Source organism: Dipteris shenzhenensis, chromosome 1 (genome assembly GCF_047967505.1).
Source record: "Dipteris shenzhenensis isolate YYH24624 ecotype China chromosome 1, Dip_SZ_1.0, whole genome shotgun sequence".
NCBI classification, from domain to species: Eukaryota; Viridiplantae; Streptophyta; class Polypodiopsida; order Gleicheniales; family Dipteridaceae; genus Dipteris; species Dipteris shenzhenensis.
Window position 1 is genome coordinate 35,570,753 of NC_141596.1, and position 20,227 is coordinate 35,590,979.

The 20,227-nt window shown below is 43.9% G+C and overlaps 1 protein-coding gene across 2 annotated transcripts in view; it reads right to left on the bottom strand.

The window, feature by feature from the left end:
• Positions 1–19,437, bottom strand: part of LOC147905750 (uncharacterized) — a 205,211-nt gene extending 185,774 nt beyond the window's left edge. For both annotated transcript variants that reach the window (XM_087374417.1, XM_087374414.1), the window contains exons 1-4: positions 19,349–19,437; positions 18,939–19,210; positions 18,443–18,789; positions 18,235–18,352 (exon numbers count right to left, since the gene is read on the bottom strand). In XM_087374417.1, coding sequence (XP_087230543.1) covers positions 18,235–18,352; positions 18,443–18,789; positions 18,939–19,210; positions 19,349–19,373 — 762 coding nt within the window. In that variant the 5' untranslated portion in view covers positions 19,374–19,437. The remainder of the gene's footprint in view (positions 1–18,234; positions 18,353–18,442; positions 18,790–18,938; positions 19,211–19,348) is intronic.
• Positions 19,438–20,227: the final 790 nt, after the last annotated feature.

Sequence of the window (20,227 nt, forward strand, 5' to 3'; positions counted from 1 at the left end):
AGTATCTTTGACCGTAGTCAATCCTTTGACCATTAAAATAACTCTTTGATCATAATTAACACATATAAAACTCTTTAATTATGATCAAATAAATGGTCAACTGTACTTTGACTTAGGATATTTACAATGTGGTGACATCCCCTCGGCTTCTATTCAGTTGACCTCAACTGAAAAGCTTCCTTGTAAACATCCAAAAGCTGTGGATGATCGGATAACATGTCTTCGTCCATCCACTTGGCATCTAATGCCGTATAATTCTTGAATTTTACAAGATACCTGTAAAACTCCTTACCCTGAGGGCCTTTGCGCACAGTATGGTACACAATCTGCTCTAGCTGAAGGACCTCCTCCAGCTCATCCACTTCTGGTGGATCCTCTGATACTGGTTCTGTAGGCTCTGGTCCCTGGAATTTCTTTAGAAGACTCACATGGAATGCATTGTGAATCCTCCAATGCTCTGGCAATTCTAACCTGTATGCAACCTCATTTATTCTTTCCGTAACCCTGAAAGGGCCATAGTATCTAGGAGATAACTTTGCATACACTTTCTGTTTGCCTTTAAACTTGCGGAGCCTAGCTTTTTCAAACTTCAAAAGTATCCAGTCCCCTTCCTTGAGATCTAACTGTCTCCTATGCTTATCTGCAACTCTTTTATGTTTCTCTTGAGACCTTTCGATTGCTGTCCGGACTTGGCTGTAAGCTGTTTGGAGGTCTCTCACAAACTGATCAGCTGCAAATATTTCATCTTTGGTCAATATAGGTGGCAAAATCACCTTCCCATATATGACCTCAAAAGGGGCTTTCCCTATAGAGCTATGTACTGTATTATTGTAAGCAAACTCTACCAACAGTACTTTTCCTAGTCTGAACTTTGGTCACCCACGTAGCATTTCAGCATATCCAAAACTGTAGAATTTGCTACTTCACTTTGACCATCTGTCTGGGGTGGAAAGAAGAAGAAAAATTCAGATTCGTCCCCATGTTATCAAATAAAGCTCTCCAGAATAGACTGGTCATTCTGGGATCTCGATCACTAACAATGGACTTAGGCATACCATAATGCTTAAAAATCTGTACCATGAAAAACTTAGCCATATGATCTGCCTTTATGGTTTTGCGAACCGGAATGAAATGAGCTTGCTTGCTGAATCTATCAATGATAGTCCAAATCCCATCATTCCCTGACTTTGATCTTGGCAAATCAAAAATAAAGTCCATTGTAATACTTTCCCATGGTGCCTGAGGCACGGGAAGAGGCATAAGTAGGCCAGGTGCCTTCCGTCTATCATACTTGACTTTCTGACACGTAAGGCATTCAGTAACAAACTGATGTATATCTTTCCGCATCCCTGGCCAAAAGAAATACCTCTCTAGTGCTAAAGTGGTTGATGTAATTCCTCTGTGTCCAGCGTAGGGAGGTGCATGGCATTCCTCCAAAATCTTTTTCCTCATCTCTTGGGTGATGCATAGGCAATCATCTTTCATTAGATACCCATCTTTCAGGGAATAGTGACTGGTGGATTGCCCCTCTTGCATTTGCTGTAAAATTTCACCAAGATCTGCATCACTAGCATATTGCTCCCTCATGCCTTCTAGGTCCTGATGATAAGCAATAGTCACATTATTGACCTGGGGTCTTTGGGACAAGGCATCTGCCACTCTGTTCCGAATTCCTGGGGTATGGACAATCTGAAAATGATACATTGACAGCATGTTTGCCCATTTCATATGCTTCTCGGAAAGCTTGGTCTGAGTCAAAAAGTACCTCAGACTTTGGTGATCTGTCTTAACAATAAAATCTGCACCCAAAAGATAGTGCTTCCATGTATGGATGGCATGAATTACAGCCAATAACTCTTTCTCATAGATTCCTAGATATCTTTCTGCATCCCGAAGTCTCCTGCTTTCGTAGGCTACTACATGACCATTCTGATGCAATGCAGCCCCAACACATTCTCCATTAGCATCGCAATCAACATCAAAAGATTGATAAAGATCCGGGACTACAAGAATAGGCTCTGTAGTCAACTTCTCCTTGAGTGTATTGAATGCTTTCTTCTGTGATATTCCCCATGTGAAGGCTGCATTTTTCTTAGTAAGGTCATGTAATGGAGCTGCGATATCAGCAAAATGCCTGATAAACCTTCTGTAGTAAGAGCACAGGCCTAGGAAACTTCGAACTTCATGCACAGTTTTCAGCTCTGGCCATTCCTGAATGGCACGGATCTTTGCTAGATCCATCTGTAGCCCATTCTTGGATATTATATGCCCCAGATAATGGATTTCTTCCAAGAAGAATTCACTTTTCTTGCTGTTTGCATAGAGCTGATGATTTCTTAGCTCTTTAAACACTATAGCAAAATGTTTCCTGTGCTCTTCCTCTGTCTTTGAAAAGACTAGGATATCATCAAAAAAAGTACACGTGAAATGCCTGTACTTTCGCAAGATGCGATCCATCATTCTATTGAATGTGGCTGGAGCATTTGTCAACCCAAAAGGCATCACTAAGTATTCATACAACCCGAATGTAGTGCGGAACGCTGTCTTGTGCACATCCTAACGCTGTATCCTCACTTGGTGATAGCCACTCTTTAAGTCTATCCTGCTGAAAACTGAAGCTCCATTTAACTGATCCAGCACATCATCAATGCGCGGAATAGGGAATCTATTCTTGATGGTCATTTTGTTCAGTGCGCGATAATCGACGCACATACGGAATGAACCATCTTTCTTTTGTACTAGCAGTACAGGGGAACAAAAAGGAGACGAGCTGGGCTGAATCAATCCTTTGGACAGCAAGTCCTGTACCTGAGCCATAATCTCCTCTCTCTGAGTCGCACTTATAAGGTGGTCTGTTTGGTGGCTCACTACCAGGCATTAACTCTATCTGATGATCTTCTGGTCTCTCTGGGGGTAACTCCCCTGGCAAAGCATCGAAAAAGCAATTTTTAAAGTTTACAAGAAACTGAAACTTATCTTTGTCTGCATCATTCATTTCAGCATGCATATCATTCTCTTTTTCTTTTACAAAAACCATATACGCAGAAATTGCAGACTTTATTGCTTTACCACATGTAACATCAGATACAATGGGGATAGTGTCCCCTTTATTCCTCGCAACTAAACGCTGATTTTTCCCCCTATGCACAAACTCCAGCACTCTTTCAGGAAGAGTCAACTTCATTGCCTTGCAATGAAACCAAGGCATTCCCAAGACTACATCATGATGTTTCAGTGGAGAAATGAAGAAGTCTTCCTGATCCACATAACTCTGAACATGAAGACGAAGCTTCCCTATCAAGGGAGTGACTGGCACAGGATTCCCACAGAACATCTGATCGGCATCTAAAGCCCTGCCCAACTTCTCCGTCTTTATTCCCAGCCTCAGGGCTAGGTCCTCTGATATGAAATTATCAGTAGCCCCTGGATCAAATAAAATCAGTGCTTGCTGGTCTCTAACTTTTCCCCAAGATAGCAACAATTCTCGTTCCTCTGGGTTTGAAACATGACCCAGTATGTCAGGAATTCCTCCAGCCATTGGCTTTTGCGGTCCTCGTGGCTTCTCTGCCTCTTTTCCCTTCGAAGTTGAAGGCTTTTCTGGGCACTGGGCAGCCACATGCCCCTCTTTGCCGCACTTGAAGCATTTTCCATCTCTACGGAATTCAGCTATCTGTTCAGGGGTGAATAGAGATTTGCCTTTATAAGCCTTTGAAAACTGAGTACCCCTCGGCTTTTGAGGTTGAAACCCTTTCTTTTCAACCTTGGGGTACTCTTTTTTTTCTAATTTTGAAAAATCAGTTTTCTTTCTATCAGCACGTCCTGCATGCAAGGATAGCACTGTGGATGGATATTGTAACGGCACAAGACTAGCTACTGAAGCTGAATGCATAAGGTCTTGAATGTTCTTTGCCCCCAAAGCATTCACTACTGCCTGAATTCTTGGAGTGAGACCTGCTCTGTACTTTCTCATTTGGGTCCCTTTGGAGATCTTTTTGAAAGGTGCAACCTGCAAATAAGCATCCCAAAACTTTTGGTTGTACACATCCACTGTATCTCCTGCATCCATATGCAAACTGTCCCAATCTTGAAGAACATGGTCTCTAAACTATTTAGGCATAAACTGCTGGTAGAAGGCTTTCTTGAAGTCCTTCCACTTCTTTGGGGCTGACTCATCTATGGTCTGTGCACTCCACCATGCACTAGCTGTTGCTGTCAAGTGCAAACTGACCATTCTTAGCTTGGAGGATTCTGAAAACTTTTCTGTGCCGAATGCAGCATCAAACTGCCTAATGAACTGCAATGCTTTGTCTGTATGACCATACTGTCCATTGTAGGTCATAAACTTGACAGATTTACCTCCCTCTTTGAATTCCTTGGTCTCTCTGGAAGACTTTCTCTTCCTAGACTTCTTGTGTTTCCTTCTTTTCCTGGATGGTTTATCTGATAAGAAAGAAGAAGATACAGAAGTCGAACTCGAGGTAGACGGTGATGGACTAGGAGATCAGTGATGATGCCTCGATCTCTTCCTGCTATGAGACCGTCCCCTATGAGATCTCTCTTTCTCTGGCTGTACACGGGAGTGTGCCTCTGGCATTGGCACGTCATATACTGCATTAGGTATAGCTTCTGCTTGAAACAAATGCTGAGCCCTTGGATCCTTTTTGAGATTTTCCATCTCTTGTATACGAGTGCGTACCATCTGTTCAAATTCTTGTTGAGTTTGTTGCACACTTCTCTGATTTGGATGCACATCCCTACCTTGTGAATCCCACTGGATAGGTGATTGAGCCATCTTCTTACAACTTGTCTGAGATCTACAAGTTTCTCACACACACTATGTATGCAACTGATTCACGCTGCCTTTGCTTTTCAGAAAGAAAGTACCTCAACAAGAGGTGTCTTGCATTCACAATCTATGCCAGTACTGGCTGTAAATTCAAGGCATGTACCCACACAGTTGCCAAAGCATCAACAACTATATTGCCCCTTTTCTGGCTACTGCAAATGACTTCAAAAAGCATCTGTTTTTCCCTCTTTTCACTGCTCAAAGGCATGCATACTCTTTTTCTGCAAATCTCTGTTTTCTCTGCTTTTCTGCTGCTTTTCTGACAGTAAAAGTCTGCTCTCTCTGTTTTCTCTGTTTTCTCTGTTTTTCTGCTGCTTTTCTGACAGTAAAAGTCTGACTGGCAGGTGAAATCTGCTAGCAGAAACAGTCTCTGCAACTGTCCTTTTTTTTTTTTTTGGTGGAAAGAACAGTAACCAGATGGAGTAACTGGCTAGTTACTCTAACCAGACTGACTGGTTCTGGTCTGGTTAGTCTGCAACTAGACTAACTGGACTGGTCACAGTATAGTTACAGTAACCAGACTGGTCTGGTTGGGTCAACTAACTGGACCTCTAACCAGTCCACTAACCAAGGTTAGGCTAGATAAACCCAGGGTCTGCCACATCAGCTACCTGATCTGGCTGCCACATGTACTGCCACGTCAGCACCCCTCAGGCCTGCATGCCACGTCAGCAACTTGTCAAGACCTCTGCCACATGGGCGCCACGTCAGCTCGCACATGTGGCCGCCACGTCACCTGTGTGCCACGTGTGAGCACCACGTCAGCTCTGTGCACTGTCTGCCACGTGTCAGATCTGCTGAGCTGTCTGCCACGTCATCTGCTGCTTGGCTGCCACACCAATGCCTGTGCAAGCCACGTGTACTCCTAGCTGGCACCCTGGCCACGTCAGCAACAGCCAAAGGTTTCAGACCTTGGCAGCGTCGCACCGGCACCCTGCGTAAGGAAATGGTCGACGGAGCATACGAACCTCGTCGCTACTCGTCACGCGAACGCCATGCTACACTACGTCCTGCGTGGGGACCATGTGTGCCCGCGTGACAGCATCAGTAACCCCTCCTAGCCCTCCGCCCTGAGCGTCAAAAGCAATCGTCTGCTCCTCGTCTGCATACGATGCCTATCGTATCAGTTATCGCCGGCGTATTCTCCTTCCTCTGCTATCATCGGACCTATGGCAGTGGAGCTCATTTGCGCTATCAATAGCCACATCGTCGTCTGTTCGCTACTTGCATCAACTTCCAGACAGATAACTTTGTTGGCAGCTCTACACCAGCATGACGGAATTCATACACTATAACTTTAATCTTCCGTATGATGCCGCCCGCCTTAGATTCTCACGTGCTAGTGATCAACACTACACCTTCTTACGCTATGCCGTCACTTTTCTGCGCCAAAGCCTGCACTCTTCAACCTTACTTGGATCGTCACTTCCTAGGAAGGAAATGAGACCTTACGCTCTGATACCAATGAAATACATCTCGCTCTTCTGAGAGACAGCAATTACTCTTTGATTCACTACGAACCTCCTTCGTAAAAGACAGCAAGCACACTTCCCTTTTTGCTCTCCCTCTCTCTCTCTCTCAACAGAGACACTAGGGCCAACATGTCGGGCTGGACCCCCCCGAAGGTATTTTATTACTTGAGGAGAATCTGTTACAAAAGTTCAGCGTAGAGCTGTCTGATACACACTCTCATCCAAAAACGTGAAAATCCCTTCATTACAAGAGCTTCAAGCTCATTTCAAATTGGCAACATGCCACTTGTCTAAAATCTAGACTAAGTCCTATTACATGCCACTAAGGGCCATTCTGGAGTCTTCAAAGCACTTGGTCACATGAACCGCCTCCTAGATGCTTGTTAGGCTCCCGTAGCGCTTAGGAAAAATAACTCTTCCTAGTACCTGCAACAATTAATTAAAGCGCACCACCATGGCACCCATTAATTGTTAGCGCTTTGCATGCAAATAACACACTGTGGACTAATTCTAGTCACGGTGGGTGTCCCCACTAAATACATGTGCACACCTAAACAAATATAAAAATATATATTTATTCTCTTGTTGACCGGAGTCAACACTCTTGATTATAATTAAGGAGCTTTGACCAAGGGTCGAGGCGCCTTAATTATAGCCAAGTCTCTCCAACCGAAGTTGGCATAACTCTCCAACCGAAGTTGGCACATCTTGGTTAACCGGAGTTAACCCTCTTGGCGTATGCCAAGTCTTGTTGACCGAAGTCAACACTCTCTGACCGTAGTCAGCTCTGTGGTTCTCTGGTTAACCGTAGTTAACCCTCTTGGTAATAAACCAAGTCTTCCCGATCGAAGTCAGGTTTACTTGACTAGAGTCAAGTATCTTTGACCGTAGTCAATCCTTTGACCATTAAAACAACTCTTTGACCATAATTAACACATATAAAACTCTTTAATTATGATCAAATAAATGGTCAACTGTACTTTGACTTAGGATATTTACATTGTAGTGACATAAAAACAACACCAAGAAACCATTGTGCGGCAACAAATTTTATATAACAAAATGCAGGTGCACCCAGAAACATCGACCAACAATGACACAAGCAACCTCGCCGCCACAAGCTCTGGAGGGACAATAGAATCCGCAAGCAGATTTGACCTTGCAAATGAGATGAACAGAAACAAGAGAAAGGAGGACCTTCAAATCCACCGACACCACCATGAAACAAATTTGCCAAACGAAACTTACTACATGCTTTTCAAAAGAATGAATGCTAGCCAACGCCTGATCGTAGAAGACATTATGCTCAAAAAAAGAACACAACCACACAAACCGTTTTGGTTGTTTATCTCCCGGAACGCAAGCACTGGCAAGACGTTCGTAGCGCAGGTAATCACAGAGGCACTTCGACATCATTACTGACACAGACAAACATAGGACGTCGACCTCCCCAAAGCGCTATTATTGGCATACACAGGGAAAGCAGCCCGAACAATTGGCGGAAGCACAATGCATGCAGCACTCCATCTGCCGCTGGTAACAAGCACATACACGTGCCTTTCATCGGAAAAACTGCAAGCCTTGGCTGCGCAATACAAAGACGTGGGACTAATAATGATAGACAAAGTTTCCCTCCTCGGTCTGAACACTTTCCTAGCGGCAGATATGCGCATGCGAGAAATAAAACACAATCACGACGAACCCCTGTGCTGAGGTGGCAGAAGTGGTCACATGAAGTGACTGTGGAGCACTGTGAGTGCCCTCAGAGGTCCAAGACAATAGCAAGAAAGCACATGACACAAGGGAAAGAGGCTGCAGCAAGACAATAGCAATACCGGACGACCCCAGGAAAACCTCCGGGCTCCACTCCGAACTACGACTGAAGCCAAGCATGATTATCGAAGTGTGCTCCGGCAACCTCGACATACAAGATGGGATTGTCAACGGCGCAGACGGTGTATTCAAAGACTCGACCATCAACACAAAACCTTTCCTCATATGGGTTGAATTTAATGACAACAAGGCATGGACGAAAGCTCACTACGAAAATAGGCGCTTTTACGATGCAGGGAGGCTTGCGACATGGACACCGATCCAGCAAATCAGCCATGAGTTCCAGATAGGCAGCAACGAACAAAACACAATGACAAGGATGCAACTCCCCATCCAACCAGCTGCTGGAAGAACCATCCACCGTCTGCAAGGACTAACCATGGACGCTGTCGCGTTCGATCCCGCTGGGGTAAAAACACATGGCCTAATATACACAGCTCTTTCTCGAGTCCGGGATCCAACCAACCTTTACTTGCTCTCCAAACTGCAAAGTAAGCAAATCAAAGTGGATCCAGCAATCCTCCAAGAATTAAAACGATTGTGAGAACACTCCACTCGGACGTTCGACCAAGTGGACTGTGAAAAACCAGACTTTTCGAGAATGCAAATGTGTGCAATGCATGCAGAATTTGAATGCCAATTGGCCCTCCAATGGGGAAAAGCGCCCTCGTGAGAGTACTTGTTTCTATTTTTACCTACATGCAAGGTGGGAGAGAGATGGCGCATGAATGCAATGTGGTAGAGAGAATGCTACGTGAGATTCACAACCCTTTCATTAATGTCCCTTGAGATTACTCAAGTTCCATCTTCCCATTTACACCTACCCTTATCCTAAGACCCATGCAGCTACCATTCAATGCACTCTAAATGCATCCTTTCCCTTTCCTATTGCCCCTAGGACCTAGACACATGTGTGCACATCTTTATTACAATCATTGGCCAATGTTACATAGTTTTGGCAGTACTATTTACACCACTTTTACATAGTTTTGGCGGTACTATTTACACCGCTTGATCGATCATAAATACAAACATATAACCGCACCATCAAATTGGCGCCTAACAATAATAAGGTTCTAATGACTATCAATTAACTAAATAATCATTTCTCTTGTCATGACACTCCCTCCTGCTTGAATGAGCAGAAGTCCTCTTCTGGATATTGCTTGTCTCTTCCCCTTACGTGCACTTTCTCTTGTTACTTCTACAATTGCATCGCCTCTTTATAATCTGCTAGTATCTGTGGAAAATCTATAAAGAACTCTTCTTCCATCCATTGTGCATCACTAGCTGGCTGGTTTTTAAACTTCAGTAAATACATATATCTCTTCTTTCCACGAGTACTCTTCTCTTTATGGTACACGATATGTTCCAAAGTAAGACCTTCAGTCCCATCTTCAGTCCCATCTTCAAGTTTAGGTTCTTATTGATGCTGAGTATCCAAAAACGCAGAAGTATCACCATGGTATCTCTTCAAATTGCTCACATGAAAGATATTCTTCATACGCCAGTGGGCTGGTAATTTCAGCTCATACGCTCTAGATCCTTCTTCTGGATAAAAAGTTGCTGAAATCTGAAATGGACCATAAAACTTCGGTGCTAACTTGACATGTTTTGTACTTCCTCTCATTGACTTGATTCTTCTTTTATCAATCTTCAGTAAAACCCAATCATCCTCCTTGTAATAAACTTCTTTTCTTTTTTTATTGGCTGCCTTGGATTGTTGAATCTGGGCCTTCTTAATATGTTCTTTTACCTGCTCAATAACCTGTGACATATCCTCAGCAAACTGGTCAGCAACAAAAATTCGCTCCCCCAAGTGTGTTATTGGAGTAGGTAAACATTGCCCATAGATGATTTCAAATGGGGCTTTCTTGGTGGAAGTATGTACAATGTTATTATAAGCAAACTCTAACATGGGTAAGAACTCTGGCCACCTTCTAGGTTGGTCATGGACATGAGCTCGAAGTACAGTAATTATGGTTTGATTGGCATTCTCACTTTGTCCATCTCCTTGAGGATGGAAGGCTGTAGTAAATTTCAGTTTGGTTCCGAGATTCTCTAATAGGGCTGTCCAAAAGTTGCTAATAAAACAGTCATCATTATCAGATACAATAGATTTTGGTAACCCATGTAACCTAAAGGGAAACAGGAGCAGACAACTCCTTTTTATAGGGAATAAAATAAGCTTGTTTACTTAGCCTATCTATAACAGTGAGAATCTACTCAAACTGACCAACCTTGGGGAAACTTGACACAAAATCCATTGTAATGTGTTCCCACCTTTCCGAGGGAATAGGCAAAGGCTGCAAAAGACCAGCAGTCTTACTTGTGTCAGATTTAATGCGTTGACATACGTCACATTGTTGAACAAAGGTCGAAACTACTGGAAACTTCATTGCGAAGTATAGGCCAATGGAAATATCTCTCAATATTGTCAATGGTCCCTCTAATGCCTCTATGTCCAGAATATGGACTAGCATGAAACCGGCCTCTAATCACTCACAGGGCAGTGGAACTAAGCCTTTAATCACTTCAGCACTTATTTACAGCTCACAAAGCATATATCACAACCATTAACCGTTGCATGATCACCATTTGGCATTTACCCATTTGTTCACAAACAAAACCACTAAAAAAGGGATGGAGGCTAGAATGCCCCTACTCAACAGACATAGACAAGTGCACCCGATTGGCCCCAAACACCGTGGCGCCCCTTTCGGTATTTCTTTATATTTCACAGTGAAATGATTACAAGTTGCATCTGGGAGACCTTCCCTGCAACTGAGCACGCACCCCCAATTCACTAAGCCTTCGCAAGGCTTTCAAGCATAGAACACCATCACATAAGTGCACTTAACCCATAGGCTCAACCCAAAGGCATTCTCTTTTCCGAGTGCAATTCCATTGGCTGTCCAGATGCAATCACACTGCACCCCAGCTGCACTCTCTTTGAGTGGTTTCCAAATGGCATTCACAAAGCTTTTCAAAGCTCCAAAATAAAATCAGCAAAGTATCCAACCAAAGAATGACTCATGTAGCACTGCCTGGGCACCTGTGAGCCAAGAAAGAGGCGGCACACGAGGCCAACCAATAGCTTATGGCAAAAAGAAATTGCAGTAGCAAAATCACAACTCACCAACCCCTAAACACTCGAACCAAGTCCTCAATCCCCAAGAGGACATAGTAGCCAATGCCCAATTGCATTCTCAGCCAAAGAGGAGTGCAAAGGCATGAAGAAAGAGCATTTACAAGAGCCGACCAGCAAGAATTCCACTGAAAATGCGAAAAGAAGCACTTCTGTCGCGAAGAAGTGGGAGTTCTTGGGCTCAAAAGAAGCGTGCTTCAGAGAGGAATGCATTGAGAAGGTTTTGGAGAAGTTTCATCGCCGGAAAGTCCTCCAAAACTGAGAAAAACTAGTCAACCAGTGCGTGGGACCACTTGAAATTCAACAGAAAGCTGTAGCTTTGCAAGAGGAGAGGCCCACGAGGCAGTAGAAGCAAAAAGGTCCAAAAAAAGCCACTTTTGCAAATTCGACCAGCAAAAGAAGTGCTCAGCTCTGCTCGTTCTACCAAACGCACGGAGGGAAAAGCATATCACTACGAAGGGGAGGCAGAGGGGAAGCCATCGGGCCAAACGGAAGTCGAGGAATCCAAACGGGTGAGGAGTTATGAAGAAAAACGGAATTCAGCTGAAGGAGGCTGAAAAACCAGTCCAAAATCTCAACAAAGGGAGAAGATGAGAGAGAAAACCACACATGTGAAGTTTAGAAGGCCCAGGAAGGTCCAGGAATGGCAAAGGAGCATGTAGAAGGCACTAGAGCCACCTGGAACTCTAGGGGAGCCACTGAAGGTACATGGCCCTCTAGGGGGCCCATTAAAAATGCCACATCATCATTTCCCAACAACCACTCTTTTAATTCCTTGGAATGCCTTTGGGCCTAGGGATTAATTACGCTTATGTGCTAGGCACCATGCCGCGTTTAATTACACATTATTAAGCCCACGCTTGGACTTTTAAAACCAAAGTTGTCACGGTCTTGTAGTACATTAAAGTACTTAGAATTTCACGCCCCCGTGACAAGCATGTAACTCACTCATGACTAGATACCGAAATGTTTTGGGTACACATATGGCACGTCCCAATAATAAGTATCCATCCACGATGGAATAAGCCTCTAAACCCCCAACCTCATTACGCTGAATCTTCCCATAAATGTCAGCGAAGTCCTCATCTAAAGGATAAGCTTCAACCCTTGCTCCTAATGATTTCTCCTTAATCGCAGAAATGTGATTAACTTGGGGCCATCTACTCATTGCATCAGCTACTAAATTCTCCTTTCCTGGCTATTTGATTGCCCAAAGGATTGAATATATTCAGCCCATTTGATTTGCCTTGAAGAAACAATGGGTTGAGAAAACAAGTGCTTGATACTTTGATGGTCAGTCTTAATCTTGAAAGCAGAACCATATAAATAATGCTTCCATAACTTTAAAGCATGAATGACTACCAGTAACTTCTTCTCATACGTGATATATTTCAATTCAGCCCCTAGAAGTTTTCTACTCTCATAAGCAATGGGATGCCCTCCTTGCATCAACACTGCCCCAATCGAGGTACCACTCGCATCCGTACATACAACAAAGAACTCTTTGTCCATGTCTGGAAGTGTTAACACTGGTGCAGTGACCAATGTTCTCTTAAGCTCCTCAAAAGCTACTTGGTGAACCTCTCCCCACTCATACAAGGAATGCTTCTTCAACAAATCTATTAGTGGAGAAGCAAGACGTGCAAAATTCTTAATGAATCTGCGATAATAACTATACATCCCTGGGAAGGATCTCAACTCATGTATATTTTTGGGTATTGGCCATTCAATTATGGCCTTGACCTTTTTAGGGTCAACCCGAATTCCCTTAGCAGACACAATGTGTCCCAAATACTCTATTTTTGCATTGAGAGCGGCAGAGCGAAGCGACTACCCAGGGAGACGCGCATATGCACACTGTGTGACATGAAGGAGGTTGAGACAGAGGAGCATTTCATCTTCAGGTGTCCTGTGTACTATGAGATCCGAGGGTGTTTCCACTACCTCTTCAAGGATAGTTATGGGATTTTGGCCTGTTTCCTCTCCTACCTAGACCAGCGGTGTTTGGCAGGTTTCATTCATGAGGCACTTAGACACCGTGAGAGGATACTTCAAGCACGGAGACAGGAGCAGACTTCTTCCTCTTTCAGCTAGATCACATGGACCCCCACGAGATGAGGCCTCGACATGACCGTGACCCGGAGCCTGTGACCCGACAGCTTAGACAGAGGATCGACACACAGATCACACTTGGGGACATCCCCTCCTTTCGAGTCGGAGCCCGACCGACGAGGGTCACAGTAGCCCTGGTCAGACACAGAGCTACGACCAACAGACGTGCCAGGACCGCACCTCTGAGTGGCCGACAGCGCTCTATTGCCGACTTCATGCCTCCACTGCCATCCATCCTGATATCTTGCTGTTGCCGATGATGATGATGATATTGATGACGATGCTAAGACTGATATATAGTCGACCATCGACATGACTATGTTGTACTTAGGACTTAGCACTGCCATTCTGCATTTTGCATTGGTATGGACACTTGTTTAGTAGCTCCACTACCACAGCTTATTGTATCAGGATTTTCACACTCTCATAGACCCATCGGTCTTCCGAAGACTTTAATAAACTTTCTTTCTTTCTTTCTTCTTCTTGGTATTTAGGAACAATAGATCCTTCCTTAGGAGCTCCATCACCTTAGCAAGGTCATCCTTATGCTCTTTCTCATTCTGGCTAAAAACTAAAATGTCGTCAAAGAAGACTATGACAAATTTTCCTAAGTAGGGTTGCAAAACCCTTTTCTTCAGTCTACTAAAAGTGGCTGGAGCATTAGTTAGGCCAAAAGGCATGACCAAAAACTCATAATGTCCAGTCTTATGTTCATCCCTAGCTTTCATATGAAGTTGATGATAACCAGATTTCAAATCCAATTTGCTAAAAACTTTAGCACCTTTAAGCATATCCAATAAATCATCCACTCTTGGAATCGGATACTAGTTCTTAATCGTAAGTTTATTCAAAGCACGGTAATCTATACACATACGATATGATCCATCAAGAAAGGATGAATAGTAGGATTAAAATCATACTGCCATGGTTTACCTAGAATCATGTCAACGTCTTGTAAAGGAACTACTAGAAAATCCCTTCGATCTCTATGCCACCTTAGTTAGCTGAGTTTGGTTTGAGACCCATATATAGGGTTCACCTATTCTTTTGTACTACGAAAAGGAATATTCCGTACTATGGATGTGTCTTCTTCATTGTGTCCCCTAAAAGCTCCTGAGAGCGACATGTTTTTTATAGGTTCTGGTTTAAAATAGAGTAAATTTACCAATCTATCACTCACTAAGTCATAATTACATCCATCGTCTAGGAGCACCACTATTCTCTATCCATTCATGAATCCATACACCTTAAAAAGATCATGACGCCCAAAGGTATTGGCTGAATGGACAGCATTCACTATTGGCTCAATAGTCACGGTAGATTTCGAGGGTGACAAGGTAGAAGCCTCACCCTCCTGCTTGGATGCCCTCCTGCTTGGATGCCTTGGCTTTCCCTTTTACTGAATTCGTCTTGGCAATCTTAGCCAAGAGAACAGGACACTTATGCCATACGTGCCCTGGCTTATGTTTCTTACACCCAAAACATTTTCCTTCCTTAATCAACTTCCTCTTCTCTTCATCCGTCATAGAAGGAAATGACACCCATCCAGGACGTGATTGGCTGTTCACATTTCTTACAAGAGCTTTACCCTTCCCTTTATCATTCTTAAACCGGTTTGGTTTCCTGAAAGTGGTCTTAAATGATGACCCACCCTCCTTATTGAAGGGTTTACGAGGATTCAATTTCCTCTCGGCTATTTCAGCCAGCTTAGTGAGGTCCTTAAGCGTGGTCGGGTTAAACATTTCAACCTCGTACCTTACTTTTGGGCTTAAGGCTGCTAAATACTTCTTTCTCCTATCTTCCTCACTCTTTTCAAGTAACTCTAGAGAGAGTTTCCAAAATCTGGCTGTAAAATCTGCATTACTCTCATTATCGAACTGCCTAAACCTCTCCCAACGAAAGGTTAGGTTCTCTTCATGTCTCGGTGGCATGAAAGTGGCTTTCAGTTGCTCCACGAACTTAGCCCATTCATGAATAGGCTCTTTTTCTGTTTGTGACAAAGACCACCACATTAGAGCATCCTTCTGCGGATGCAATTTGGCAAGAGCAAGCTTCTCTTGCTCAGTCTTGTCTTGATGGGCAAAGTATAGCTCAAAATGGCAAATCCAATTGAGTATTTTGTCAGCCTTCCTTGCCCCATCATATTTGGGGAGCTCAATTCTCTCTCGCGGTTGGAATTTGGACCTCTTAGAAGGGGTACTCAACTCTTCATCCCCAAAGTTTAAAGTCCTCTTAGTCCCTAATCTTGTCATAATGGACTGCTCAATCATATTGCTAAGCTGGAAAATCAGCTTATCAACAAGAGTCTCCTCTCTTCCTCTTGCACTTGGATTATAATCCATTTGTGTTGGGTTTTAAGTTGAAGGCGTAAACTCATCATCTTGTTCTTGGCTAGTCTCATTTCTTCTTTCATTACGAAAGGAGAACTCCCTATCAAGAGGTTCTTGAAGGAGAGACTGCTATAAATCTATTTGTGGGTTATCTTACTCAAGATGTGTGTAACTCTCACCTAATCCATCCTCTTCAGAAGGGGGTGAAGGTGTTCTTTCTCTCTCTCCTTGGGGTAATGGAGGAAAAGGAATAAGTTCATTGTTATATCTCCCTTCCCCTTCCATTCTTTCCTTTTAGTAATACAAGAGAGAAAATGACTTGCTGTAATTTCAAAAAAGGGGTTTATTTTACAACAAAAGTCAAGTGTTGTAGAGTTGGTAGTACTTATCCGACTCCCGCTTCGTTTCTGTTGAGAAAACACTTAAAATGACCTCCTCTTCCTTCTCATTTAAGCTTTTCTTCTTGTATTTCTGCTGTTAACTGGTACACTCTGTTTGGGCTACTTGTTTTGAGCGTATTGGAGCTCTAGATACCGTCATAGGGGGTACTTAATGGGTGGATCACCTCCTTAAAATCTTGTTTCGATCCGACTTTCCGTTGGGAAGAACGGGGGCATCCCTTTTCCTCACGGTTTAAGGATTTTAAGGGTACATTCACACCCCCCCCGGGGGAGGGGGGGGGCACCGTTCAAGACCAAAAGTTTTCAGAAAAATCCCTTGAATCAGAACCTCAAGAATTCAGGGTTGGTCGAGAAGGAGGTGTTTGCCTCGAGAATTCAGGGTTGGTCGGGGAGGAGATGTTTGCAGTCTGGAGAGTTTGCTCAGTCTGGAGAGTTTGCTGCAATGATTTCGTCGTCGGGATTCATTGTTTCGTGTTCCCCGTCCGCGCCTTCTCCTGCGACTTCCGTGCCTTCTCCTGCCGTCCTTCGCGACAGTCACAGGCCGTGCCTTTCCCACACTAGTGCTTCCACCACAATTCTGCACGTTGCTCTCACCCTCTTCTCGTCCCGCTCGTGGACCGTTGCCGCTGTGATACCAAATGTGAAAAACCAGACTTTTCAAGAATGCAAATGTATGCAATGCATGCAAAATTTGAATGCCAGTTGGCCCTCGAATGGGGAAGAGCGCCCTCATGAGAGTACTTGTTTCTATTTCGACCTACATGCAAGGTGGGAGAGAGATGGCGGATGAATGCAATGTGGTAGAGAGAATGCTACGTGAGATTCACAATGAAAGGCTAATACCCTTTCATTAATGTCCCTTGAGATCACTCAAGTTCCATCTTCCCATTTACACCTACCCTTATCCTATGACCCATGCACCTACCATTCAATGCACTCTAATGCACCCTTTCCCTTTCCTATTGCCTCTAGGACCTAGACACGTGTGTGCACATCTTTATTGCTAATCATTGGCCAATGTTGCATAGTTTTGGCAGTACTATTTACACCGCTTGATCGATCATAAATACAAACATATAACCGCACCATCAAATTGGCGCCTGACAATAATAAGGTTCTAATGACTATTGATTAACTAAATAATCATTCCTCTTGTCATGACATGGACTTCACGAGCGATATAGCCTTCACCAAAACACTACATTACCAAAACAACCGAAATTACCACCCCAGCCACAATTTCACTGCAGACCTAAGACAAATAACATATTCTCCATGGGCAGGCCCCATGAAGTCACTTCACCTTGTTACTTCATGGAAACAATTCGAAGGAGCCAATAATGACTCATCTGAAGTCCGAGGATTGAACACACGAGGATCGAACACACGACAAACACAACGACAAGATGACAAAACAAACCGACAAGTCTACTTGCAGTGAGCAGTAGGAATGTTGGTCGTCGGGTGATTATACACAGTGGGAGAGGAGGGGCTTTTTACTTTGTGGAAACAATTCCAAGGAGCCAATAATGCATCATCTAAAGTTGATCCAAGGATCGAACACACAACACACACAACGACAAGATCACAACACAAACGAACAAGTCTGCTTGCAGTGAGCAGCAGAAATGTTGGTCGTGAAAGAGAGAGGGGGGGAGACACACAGAAACAGAGAGAGAATGTCAAGTTACTTACTATAACAACGATGCTAAGACTAAAAAACAAAAGAAGAATCAACGGAAGCACAAGAAAACAAATGAAACCCCAATGCTGCAAGGAAACGAGGTGTAAATATTACAATAGAATGTCAAACATCATCGTGGTTGATTGTAGTCTCTGAAAGGGACATAAACCTTGCTGAAATGGTGAAACCAATTGCTACTAATAAAATTCTGTCCGAGGTGAATGAAAGTTTTCACCTTCAGAAACTCTAGGTTTCTCATGATTCAGCTAAAGGGACTACTACTGCAGCCAGAAGGCCCTCACACGCATGGCACAGATGTGAAAAAACAATACAAAAATGGTGGGTGCATACACCTCTGCTCAACTGTGCCAAATCCCAGAATTAAAAAATATATAATGTCAATATCACCTGAAATATGCCAACTTGCAAGACTTCTTCCATATCTGTTACCGTTCGATCCAGAGATTCCACCTGTTCAGGTTCTACTGCAAACTTTGAAGGCTCGCTTCTTACTGTGTGAAGCATTCTACAATAACCACAATCCTTGCATTAAATGTGCTTATCTACCGAATGGTCGTATCGAAATTGAGTTTGCCAGGAATTTCCCATTTCAAACCTTATAAAAAGAGAGATAGCTTGCCCAATTGCCGGATTTTTGGTCACGATCTCATCCACCGTGATGAGTATGCAAAATCCATCTGCCAAGTTTAAAATCACGGTTTGCAAGTGCACATTTGCAAACGATGCATATCCCTTGTTTTTGCTGTCGCCTGGGTAGATAGCCTCTATTTGTCGCACGAGATTTCCCAAAACAGCTCGTAACCTTCCTAAAAACTCAGTAAGATCGTAAAAGAAGAGAAAAGAACGACCAAACATCTTCTGTGGCTCTCCTTCTAAGACCAACTCCTCCGGACCCGTCGAAAGACCGAATGCGAACAGCTGGGGATAAAAACGCTTGTGGGCCTGACGCAGGTAATCAAAAAAACAACCGTTGGAGAAGAAAAGTAGATGAGAACGATAGAGAGGCCTACAATTGACTTTGGCCTGTAAGCTGCTAGCTTAGCAAAATGAGCGTTTCTTTTAGAAAAATCAAAGGAGTCATATAAAAATACCTGGCGACGGAGGCGGTCTATCTCAAGGCAATCGTAAGACAACACAGTAATCAACTTGTTGAAAAGAACGTTGTTGGTGTTAACAAGGCTGAGGATGGTTGATGACTCCCTGGGCTCAGTAGAGATGTGTACAGGATCAGAATTTATGTTGCCCACATCACTACAAACTGCTTCCAACACGTCCCCCTGGATGTCCGTGAATTTCAAGGAGACCTGGCTCCGCCATTCATCGACAAATCTGCGCAGCTTCTCCTGCTGTTCTTCTACCGTAACTGGAAGCAACAAAAACAAGACGATTGGAGCAGAAACTAAAGCTGCGAAGCAAAAAAATTGGGAAGCTGGTGCGTGTTGACACTGTACGCGATGCCCAAAACAAACCCAAAAAGCCAGAAAATGGTAAGCTGATTGACCTGAAGCAGAGAAGGCCGATTCCATGACTCTGTGTTCTCTGAGGAAAGAGGATGAATGGTGAGTTCACACATCTGTGGGAAAAGAGTGTATCAACGAAATAGAATTGCCAGATGGCCGCCAATTGACGCAGGGGTTACACCCATTACCGGCCAGAGGTTGGCAGCCGGTTGCCCCAGTTTCCGACCAAGCATCGGCGGACAACCAAGGCATGGGGAGGCGGCTGGACTAATCGCGCACATCCGACGGCTTGGAGAACTATCTACGGCCACACGAAGTGCATCGGTTACCCATCATAGGACCTCGCTTTTCATCCAATCGAGCAGATGAGTATCGATCTTGGGCCATCAAATTCGAATGTGATCTCATGGCCTGCATTTGTTGCCACCGCCAAGCCCTACCAGAATGGCCATATATGTACTACGTTCCAGACATGGTGTTTGATTAGTCGGTCAAAGGTCTCTCCTCTTGTAGAGCAGCCAGTTATCTTATGGATCACTAGGGAGATTTTTTTTATCTAAGGATCGACTCTCCATCGACCCCCCGCCTTTGGTGGTACACAGCAGCGAACCACGAGTCAACAAGTTGCTAATTTATGTCACCAAAGTGATTGGCGTAGTGGTTGGAGGAGATGGAATGAGGAGTTGGTGGCCATGGAGTGGGCGGCCATCATGGGCACACACAAATCTTTTGTGTCACCTATCCAAGCCCGTGGATGGCCAGTGGGGGATAGCGTGAACCCAGCCTTAAATAACACTTTTTAACAACTCAGAAGGCAAGCACACTTGCTACATTGGCATTGTTCTACATTTGTTAAGGGAAGCTCCCACAATGTGCCCACCACGAGGCAAAACCAAGCTCACACCTAAAGGCTTCCTCGC